At 45.3% G+C, this 10,553-nt stretch overlaps 1 protein-coding gene across 5 annotated transcripts in view; it reads left to right on the top strand.

Moving 5' to 3' along the window:
• The window catches only part of HOPX (HOP homeobox), a 33,479-nt gene extending 25,447 nt beyond the window's left edge, over positions 1 to 8,032 (top strand). For all 5 annotated transcript variants that reach the window (XM_008954442.4, XM_034958765.2, XM_034958768.3 and 2 more), the window contains exons 2-3: positions 39 to 194; positions 7,234 to 8,032. In XM_008954442.4, coding sequence (XP_008952690.1) covers positions 51 to 194; positions 7,234 to 7,311 — 222 coding nt within the window. In that variant the 5' untranslated portion in view covers positions 39 to 50 and the 3' untranslated portion in view covers positions 7,312 to 8,032. The remainder of the gene's footprint in view (positions 1 to 38; positions 195 to 7,233) is intronic.
• The last annotated feature ends 2,521 nt before the right edge of the window (positions 8,033 to 10,553 follow it).

The following is a 10,553-nucleotide window of genomic DNA, read 5'->3' on the forward strand; positions in this document are numbered from 1 at the left end:
CGCCTCGCTCACCGCCGCCGCTTCTCCCTGCCCCGCAGCGCGCAGGGACCATGTCGGCGGAGACCGCGAGCGGCCCCACGGAGGACCAGGTGGAAATCCTGGAGTACAACTTCAACAAGGTCGACAAGCACCCGGATTCCACCACGCTGTGCCTCATCGCGGCCGAGGCCGGCCTTTCCGAGGAGGAGACCCAGGTGCGTCCTCACACGCGCCCAGCGCGCCCCGACCCCTGCCTGGGCTGAGCCTTCTCGCGGCTGGGCGGTCCTGTTCGTCCGCGCCTCCCGCCGGGCTGCCCTCCCCACGATCTCCCATCGCTTCTGCCCGCATCCCAGGGGCCCAGACCCTGCATGGCTCCCGCCGCCGCCTCCCCGCTTCCCCGCTCCCATGGGCGCCCGGTCTCCACGCCACCCCCATCCAGCCGTGGTTCCCCGGGAGCTGTGCAGAAACCCCTCGGTCACCAGTCCTTGCCTTTCCACTCTCCCCGGCAGCCCGGGATACACGCTTTCTCCCTCTGCGAGTTGGGAGCAGCGTCTCTCGCCTGTCCCTGTCTCGCCTTCCCAGCTCTGTCCCCTCTGGTCTGTCTGCGAAACCTTCGGGAAGATCTATTCTAGGCGGGAATGTCAGAGCTGGAAGGCGCCCCAGAGACCGGCTAGCCATAAATTCAGTCCTCCGGTTTGGCGAACCAGGAGGCTGAGGCCGGGAGGGAGGGCGCTGTCAGGATGGCAGGAGCCGTGAAGCATGCTCTCTCCACCACATCACACTGCAGCGGCCCCCGAGCTGCAGAACTCACACTGCACGAAGCCAGGGAGATTTGGTTCCGATTTTTTAAAAAATTCCCCAGCTCTAAGGTTTAGAGGTTTTTCCTGGCGTTTTATAAGACGGTAGATAGCTGACATTTCAGCTGACGGGAGCGGCAGCCGATGTCCCCCTAAGTGCATTCATTGACTTATCTATTTTTTAAATGCTCCTGTATTATCCCGAAAAATGCCAGGTAAAGAATGCAACACGGCCTGTGGTTGTTAACCACAGGTGCAATGTGGGAGCCTTTAGCTGACTTTTAAAACCCTGTCTAAACTCCGACTTCTCTTTTCCCTTTGGTCATGGAAAGACAATCCTTTTGCATGATAGACTACTTGGAACTGATCTAGCATCTCTCCTGTGGGTCCCCAAAGCACTTCACACTTCTAACCTCAACTCTAAAGCAGAGACATTATTTTTCCTATTTTATATACCAGAGCATCAGGCACTTGTCCTGTCACCATGAGCCATGCTCAGTTGAGGTTTAGAAGCTTGTAATGGATCCAGTAGATCCAAGGACCAAGACCCTGGACCCCAAGTCCAAAATTATTTTTACTAATTAAGCCAGAGGCACTCTTTGGAGAGCTTGTCCATAGATGATCCTGTCATTTACAGGTCAAACAGAAAGGCAAACATATCTATTTTTAGCAAATGGAACAGCTGTCTGGCCAACCAGAACCAGAACTTAAAGGAAGGTGATTTACTGTAACCCAAGTCTAACAGCTCATGTTTCTTGGCATCCCCTGAGAAGGCAGCCTGCTGAAATTTTATCATTTGAAATCCCACGCTATGCTTAGAAAAGAGGAGTGATCATGGAGACAACTTATCTTTTAAAAACAAGGCTGTGAAATATTGTGGGCACAGCACCAAGAGGTCCAACCCCTTCTCGGCCTCTGATTGTGCCTGGCGAGTTGCCGTCAGTCATCTTACCTATAAAGCAGCATAATTACGTTGACCTTTGTAATGGCTAATACTTGCCAGGCATTTTTCCAGGCACTGTCCAAGTAGTACATCATTTATTTGTCACAACAATGCTGTGAGGGTAGATACTATTAGCCCACTTGTCCAGATAAGGCAACTGAGGCACAGAAAGATTAAATATACTTGCCCAAGACAGCAGCCAGAAGGCAGCAGGACCAGGATTTGAACCCTGGAAGCCCAGACTCTTAACCACCTTGCTATGCTCTCTCTACAGAGGAGGCATAGAAATCACTAGATGAGCAGGAGGAGACAACTGACAACTCTCTTGGTGCTGTCTTTCCTCTGCATTAGGCAACAGTCCTCCCAGGCTATATTCAACCTTTCCTCAAGATTCACATGATATTAGAGAATTGAAATAAAATCCGGTTAGGGGTAGGAAGAAGAAAAGGGCACCTGCTTTTTTTCTGTGACTGAGGTCAGCCATTTCAGACCTCTGCATAGCAGGTTCTTCTGCACCTCTCAGGCAGTCCTCCCATTTCCCCCCTTCTGCCATTCTCAAATAAACAAGTGGTAGACCCAGCCCCAAAATGAGTGGATGTGGGGTGAGTCAGCCTCTTAGCAGGGCCCCTGGCTTCCTCTTCCTGCCACAGGACCAACAGCTTCTTCCTCCCTGTGGCTACCACAGCTTGGCTTGCCCCTCTGTCTTCCTGCCTTGACCTGCAGGGAAGCATCTGGAACCCCAGAGCTTAGAGACAGGCAGCACTTAGCAAGCTCAGAGAAAGAGACTTCCTAGGAACCACAGGCTGTCTGCTTGCCCTTACTGGATTGGGTGTCATCTTTCAATTTCCCATTCTTTCCCCTCTCACCCCACTACCCCCATGGGTACTGGTGAATGAGAATGATTTCTTCTTTCATCTTCTCAAACAACATTTATATTTTTAAAGAGTATCTCCTATGAAAAAGAAAGTGTCTGGCTGGGCACAGTAGCTCACACCTGTAATCCCAGCACTTTGAGAGGCTGAGGCAGGAAGATTGCTTGAGGCTAGGAGTTTCAGACCAGCCTGGGCAACATGGCAAGACGCTGCCCATCTCTACAAAAAATAAAAAAGTAAAAAAATCAAACAGGTGTGCTGGTGCATGCCTGTAGTCCCAGCTACTCTGAAGGCTAAGGCAAGAGAATCCCTTGAGCCCAGAAGTTCAAGGCTGCAGTGAGCTATGATCATGCCACTGCACCACCTAGCCTGGGTGACAGAGGGAGAACCTGTCTCAAAATAAGTAAATAAAAATAAAAATATTAAATATTTAAAAATATTACAAAAAGAAAGTGTCTTCTGGAGACATATGCCCAATGATGAACTTTCCGTCATTAAAATTATTTTTGTTTATAGCAGGTCTTGAGGACCCTTTAAATAACTCCATGGAGGCTAGGGCCTGCTGGGCCTACATATAAGTAATGTCTGGTATTGACACTTCCCCAGTTTCTTTTTCTTTCTTTTTTTTTTTCTCTTTTGGAGAGAGTGTCTCACTCTGTCATTCAGGCTGGAGTACAGTGGCACGACTATGGCTCACCTCATCCTTGGCCTCCCAGCCTCAGGCAATCCTTCTACCTCAGCCTCCCAAGTAGCTGGGATATAGGCGTGTACTACCACCACATCTGGCTAATTTTTAAGCTAATTTTTAAATTGTTTGTAGAGATGGGGGTCTCACTATGTTGCCTGAGCTGGTTTTGAACTCTTGGTCTCAAGCAATCCTCTTGCCTTGGCCTCCCAAAGTGCTGGGATTACAAGCATGAGCCATCGCAGCCAGCCTCCCCTATCTCTGTTCTTACTAGTGTTGCTCCTTTCCATGGGAAAGGGTCACTAAAGCCAAACTAACATTTGTTTCATGTGCCTGAGTCCTCATCCCACCCCAACACCACCCACCTCCAGAAATGGAATCATATTCTTAACTTCCCTAGAACAAGTAATACTTCAGTACAACAAAAAGAAGCCTGAGCTGCCCAGTGCTCTTGCAAGATAGTTACCAGAACTGATTCACAGGGCGGATACTTGGGGCAGGGACAAGCGGGACTAAGAAGTTGAAACATTCTCTGTCTTGGGAGATTTGCTGACCTCTTTATAACTGTCCCACTTCAGGACAAAATTCTCTGTGGGGGTGGAGGTGGCACCCATAAGAACTCAAAGTAAAGTGAAGGGTGCTGTAATTGAAATAACTTTCTAAGTTGCATTTACTGGGATGTTAGAATGGGTTTTTCTCAATACAGTAATCTAAATATCTCCTAGATTTAAATTAGGTGAAAACTTACAGAATCCCAGCCCTATGTCTTTTATTTTGAAGTCAGTTTTAGAAGAGGCTGGGAAATCTCCTTCCTCAGCCCCCTGGGAGGTTGGGATGATCTGGTGTTTTCTATTATTTCAAACACACACACACACACACACACACACACACAAACACACAAACACACACACTCTCTCTCTCTTTCTCTCTTTCCCTTTCTCTTCAATTCAAGCACAATGTAACTGGAATTGGTTCTTAGGGAGGTCTCCAAGTATTTTTATCTCCTCTTGATGTCCTGAGCTTGTTCCCAGAACCCAGTGGTTTTAGTCACTGGATGTTTTATCGGTGGAATAAAGACCTCTAAAGGTCTCTTCCTGAAAAGAATGAAATGTTAGTTACTAGAGAAAAGGACAGGAACAATGTTCCTTTGCCCCAGCCCCTTCCCATCACAGTGTCTAATTATCATCTGTTTATTCAGAGTAAATAAATCTCCATCAATGGGCAAGGGTAATGAGGGCATTCATTTATAAGCAAGCAAGGGATGAATGTCTTTCCCAGTGGATGACTGAAACAAAGAAGAGAAGGATAAAGCCAGGTGGAAAATTAGCACTGATGTGCGTGAGATTGATAAGATACAGCTCTAAAGGGAAAAAAGCAAGCAAGGTATTTAATGATTTCTGTTGGATTGCAACTGGTTTTGCTAAATTATTATATATATACTTGATTTAAAATACGCATCTTCAAAAAACAGTTGAGCTTTTCTTGACCTCCTCCCATCCCCCAATGTTAGGGCTCAGTTTGTTAAGCATTTGGGTACCAACTCACAAAACCACAAATGTGGTCCCTGCTGAAGTTATTTTCAGTAACAGTCCATCAATATTCTGCTTCATTACATAGTGTAAAGATGTGGGTGGCTCTTTTAAATGAGACCAGCTCAACCATTTTGTCTTAAATGAAATCTGATAGAAAGTGAGATTTTCCTCCTCCAGATTTTAATTAGTCAGTCTTTACAATGCTGCCATTTATTCAGCTGTAGTAACTGGAAATCCTATTTAATCAGACCTTGCATCCTTGAAACCCCCCACAGAGCTACCTCATTAATGAAACTGGAACCTTGCTGCTCTCATACCAGAATCCAGAGTTAACTAAACACACGCACACAGGTTACAGAAGAAAATGGGCCCACCCTTAGCAGTAGAATTTCGATTGAAGCTGCCAAAGTTACATGAATTCTCTCTTCTCATGAAGGGTAGTGATTTGATCTCCAGGAGCAAAATATGGCACCCAGAAAGTAGCCTCCAAAGAGAAGTCTACCCCCATGATAGTCTGCTGTGCTTGGCTTTAGATTACTTTTCTCTACTGCCACCCCAGTGTAAAGGTATGTAAGATCTTGACAACCGTGTAAAGGATTTCAGTGTGTAAACTCTGCTGTACAGGTGGGTGAGGTGTAGGTGTGTTCCCATGCTATTCAGCCTGCTTAGCATTGATGTGGAGCCCAAAGCAGTCCTGCAGAGCCTTACCCCCATTCAAGCTCAACAGCCTCTCCTCTAGGCCTTGCTCCTTCTCCCCCTGTGATTCTCACACTTTCTTCTGATCTTGGGCTTATATACTGAATTCCCTTTCAGCTTCCTAGAGCCCATCCTGTTCATTCTGAGTATCTGTATAGGCATCAAGCCATGCTATGTGGGGAGCCCTCTAGAGGTTTCTCACCATCCCATCTCCATCAGCACATCCCAGATCTGGCATCTCACAGCTGTGCTCTTTCTGCTTCCTTGCTGTTCTTCGTCCCCTTACCCCTAGAACAGGTGAATTATAGAAATACCAGAAGGGACAGTAGAAACCCCCTAAGCTTACGTTTTTATTTACAGATGATTGGTGCTCTATTTTTAGGGACTTCCTCAAGTTCTCATAGCCAATTAGTTACTCTAGAGCTTCCTGTTGGCAGAGCCCAGGGCTACAGAACCCTGGGTAGTCACCTACCACACAGCCTGCCTACACACCAGTGACACACAAATATTGTCCTTCTCAATGTACCCCATGACATGTGAATGGTTGGGAAGCACAGGAGAACAGAGCTTGGGGGAGGTGCTGACTTCCCATAGAGCTCTGTCCTCATCCTCTCCAATGTAGGTCAATGCTTGCTCATCTGTTTCCTCACTAGTCTCTCTTCAAAGTTGTTTTGCTTTGTTTTTTATTCCCAGTTTCCTCTTGATCAACCTGGTCCAGACCCTGGCCCTATCCCCAGCATGGTTCTCCTGTTCTCCTCTTTGGGGAGCTCTGTACCACCCCGGTTAGCAAGATAAAGGCAGCCACTGATTTCTCAAGGGTATACCACACTGCCTTACAACATATAGGCATGTTCTAGGCCTCATATGATACCGTGTCTAGAAACATCCCATCTGGGGCCTTCTGTACATCCATGGTCACTTCTGTAAGGTGTGAATATTTGAGTCATACGGAGCTGAGAGATTCTGAGTAAAGTGGTAGGCCCACTTTAGCTTCTCTCACTGCTCAGTGGCCCTGGAGCAGGATAGATTGGGCTGGCCTACTCCATGCATCCCCAAGGAGTGCTCTGAGGTTGTGCAGTGCTCAGTTACCTATTAATCTTATTCAACAAATTCTTACTAACTGCTACCAATGAGGAAGGCCTTTGGACAGCAGCCATAGAGATCTATCTGGGGCATTAAGGAGATGCTTTAACTTCTTTTATTTATTCAGCAAATATTGATTAATTTCTAACTCTTAAACCTTTGTACTAGTGGCTAAGGATGCAATGGTGATAGGATGAATACAGTCTCTGCTTTCATGGATCTTACATTCTAGAAGGGAATATAGATTTAAAACAAGTGAATACACAAGTAAATCATGACAGATGCTAAAAGTTCTCTGAAAGTAACAAAATACTAAATTGGGAAGTAAGGAGATGAGTGGGAAACCCACTTTAGATAGAGTGATCAGGGAAGGCTTCATTGAGAAGGTCCTGTTTAAGCTGAGATGTGAGGATGACAGGGAGATCATCAGATAAAGAATAAAGAGAGAATATTCTAAACATAGGAAATAGCATGTGCAAAGGTCCTGAGGCAGGAAAGTTTAGTGTCACAGTGAGAACCATCCCTATGGAAACATTCCTTGATTCTCTCCTTTCCACTTGTGCCACAGAGGCTACCTTTTAGAAAGGGAACAGGCATTTCAGTTTTTTGTATGTGACAAATATTTTTTCTCATTTCTCTCTTCCAGAAATGGTTTAAGCAGCGCCTGGCAAAGTGGCGGCGCTCAGAAGGCCTGCCCTCAGAGTGCAGATCCGTCACAGACTAAGGAGATGGCAGGCATTGACAGCTTCACTCCATGAAGACCATCTCTGTTTCTCTCCTCCGCTTAACCAAGCTGTTGTGGTTTTTCAGCATAGTGTTGTATGTTCCATTGCTAGCTGTCCTGCTGTTTAACACAGTGTTGTATTTTTTTTCTAAATGTACGTAATTAGAAAAGAAAATAACAATAGGAAGCTATGTGTATCTTCTGTGTAAAGCAGTGGCTTCACTGGAAAAATGGTGTGGCTAGCATTTCCCTTTGAGTCATGATGACAGATGGTGTGAAAACCATCTAAGTTTGCTTTTGACCATCACCTCCCAGTAGCAATTTGCTTTCATAATCCATTTAGCAATCCAGGCCTCTGTTGAAAAGATAATATGAGGGAGAAGGGAACACATTTCCTTCTGAACTTCCTTCCCTAAGTCACTTTCCTTATGTATCATCTAATACAATGATGGTTGAGTGAAAATACAGAAGGGGTGTTTGAGTATTCAGATTTCATAAAACAATTCCTTGGAATATAGCTGCATTAACTTGGAAAGAAGCCTGTTGGGCCAGAAGACAGAAACTCCAACTGGCAAAAAAGCAAGCATCTAAGAAAAAAACCACCAAAGTTCTTGAATTTACTATATTTAAATGCATTGGTTAAGTTTATTTTGCTAAATAAAGTGAACTGCTTTTTGTCTCTAAAATGATATTCTAAATAAAACCTTAACTTTTTGTTGAAGATGCACTGAGTGAGTTCTCTGCAGGTTTTTAACGAAATAAGAAACATATCAAAGAGAAACAAAATAATAGCTCCTATGTGGTAGGAGCTGACTGACCAGGAGAGCTGCCATTTTCTAAATCCTTGCTACTCAAAGTGTGTTCCAGGACCAGCCTCATCAGCATTAGCTTCAACCTGGTGAGAAATGCAGAATCTCAAACCCCGTTCCAGACCCAGTGAATCAGAACCTGCATTTTTAAGAAGGCCCTCAAGCGGTTTATATGCACGTGGAAGTTGGAGCAGCTCTGTTCTAACAAACTCTACACTCAATTTGCATTCATTTACTATCATAGCACACTAGATGTCTGCTATGGCCTGAATGTGTCCCGTCCCCCCCGCCCACACCCCGGCCCCCAACAAAATTCATATGTTGAAACTTAATCCCTAAGGTGGTGATATTAGGAGGTGGGGCTTTTGGGAGGTGACCAGGTCATGAGGGCTCCACCCTCATGAATGGGATTACTGCCTTATAAAAGAGGCCTGAGCAAGCTTGTTTGCCATTCTGTCATGTGAGGATACATAGGAAGTACCTGGGAGGAATGGACCCTCACCAGATTGAGGGCTCACCATAGTCTGCTGGTGCCTTGATCTTGGAGTTACCAGCCTCCAGAACTGCGAGCAATAAATTTATGTTGTTTACAAATTACCCAATCTAAGATATTTTGTTATAGCAGCCAAACAGAGTAAGACACCATTTTAATAGTCTATCAGTTAAGACTGTGTTTGATTGCATGGAAGAGTGACTTGATTACAATGGATTAAGCAAATAGGCTTGTTTCTTTGTTTTCTTTTCTTTTTCTTTTTCTTTTTTTTTTTTTTTTTTTTTGAAACAGAGTCTCACTCTGTTGCCCAGGCTGGAGTGCAGTGGTATGATCTTGGTTCACCGCAACCTCTGCCTCTCAGGTTCAAGCGATTCTCCTGATTTAGCCTCCTGAGTAGCTGGGCTTACAGGTATGCACCAACACACCCAGCTAATTTTTGTATTTTTAGTACAGACAATGTTTCGCCATGTTGGCCAGGCTGGTCTCAAACTCCTGGCCTCAAGTGATCCACCCGCCTCAGCCTCCCCAAGTGCTGGGATTACAGGTGTGAGCCACCACGCCTGGCCGTTTCTTTGTTTTCTTGATTGTTTTTAAGTAAGACATCACCAGGTAGGTAATCCAGGACTGTTAGAGTAGCTCCCTAATGTTGTCAAGGAGCTGGGGTCATTCCATCTTCCCATTTTACTATCTGTAGTACACAGCTTTTGTATTCATGGATACTTGGACACTGCATCTGCCTTTCAAACAAAACGAAGAGAAAGAGGGAGGGAAAGCATAGGGCAAATGCCAGCTAAGACTTTCCTCTCTAAAAAGATTTCCCGGAAGCCCCCACCTAACAACTTCCACCTACATCACGTTGGCCAAAGTGGGTCACATGGCCACTCCTAGCTGCAAGGGAGTCTGGGAATTGGGGCATTTGTAAATGAGCATAGTGCTGCCTTGAGCAAAATTAGGGTTCTGTTCGTAAGGAAGAAGGGAAAGATGGATATTGGAAAGGCTGATAACTACACCTGCTAATCCAGCCTGGGATGACACAGGTATACACTTCTGAACTCTTACCTCTAGTTCAGGAACAGTCTTTCTGGTTCTCTAAAATTAAGAAACCAAAAGTGGAAACACTAACAATTATTTATTTAGAATACAGATGTTTACAAGATCCTATTAAACATCCCTGGGCAAGCTTCCTCTTCCTGTATCTTAAAACATTTCTTCTGACAACAAATACACAGTGCACCAGGGTCTGAGCAAAACAGACTCATATCTAGCATCCTCTCCTGCAACCTAAGTAGTGGTGATCTAAATTGTGAACAAAGCAGACTGAGTATGGTGATTAGTCCATGTCAGGCAATGAGAGAAATACTAAACCAGGTCTAAGATCCAGGTCAGAAGTCTTTCCAACACACTAGAGAGATGATTCAAGAACAATCCAGAGCAACAGCCAGGCACGGTGGCTCACACTTGTAATCCTAGCACTTTGGGAGGCTGAGGCAGGCAGATCACTTGAGCCCAGGAGTTCAAGGCCAGCCTGGACAACATGGTGAAACCCTGTCTCCATTAAAAATACAAAAATTAGTGGAGACTGGTGGCATGCACCTGTAGTCCAACTACACATGAGGCTGAGGTGGGAGGATTGCTTGAGCCTGGGAGGCAGAGGCTGCAGTGAGCTGAGATCATGCTGCTGCACTCCAGCCTGGATGACAGATTGAGACCCGTTAATAAAAAAATAAAAATAAAAAAAAAAAAAAAAAAAAAAGAACAATCCAGGACAAAACCAGCTGGGCAGAGAGTGAGCCTTTAACTTGGGCCCAGAAGCCCCATTTATGGTAAAAGAATCACTTCCTCTGCCCAATAGTCTAGAGTCCTTGAATGGCATGTGATGGGAGGGAATGAGGGTTCAGTGTCCTTTTAAATGCAAATATGTTACCAGTACTAATCTCCTT

The sequence above is a fragment of the Pan paniscus genome, chromosome 3, assembly GCF_029289425.2.
Source record: "Pan paniscus chromosome 3, NHGRI_mPanPan1-v2.0_pri, whole genome shotgun sequence".
Lineage (NCBI taxonomy): Eukaryota > Metazoa > Chordata > Mammalia > Primates > Hominidae > Pan > Pan paniscus.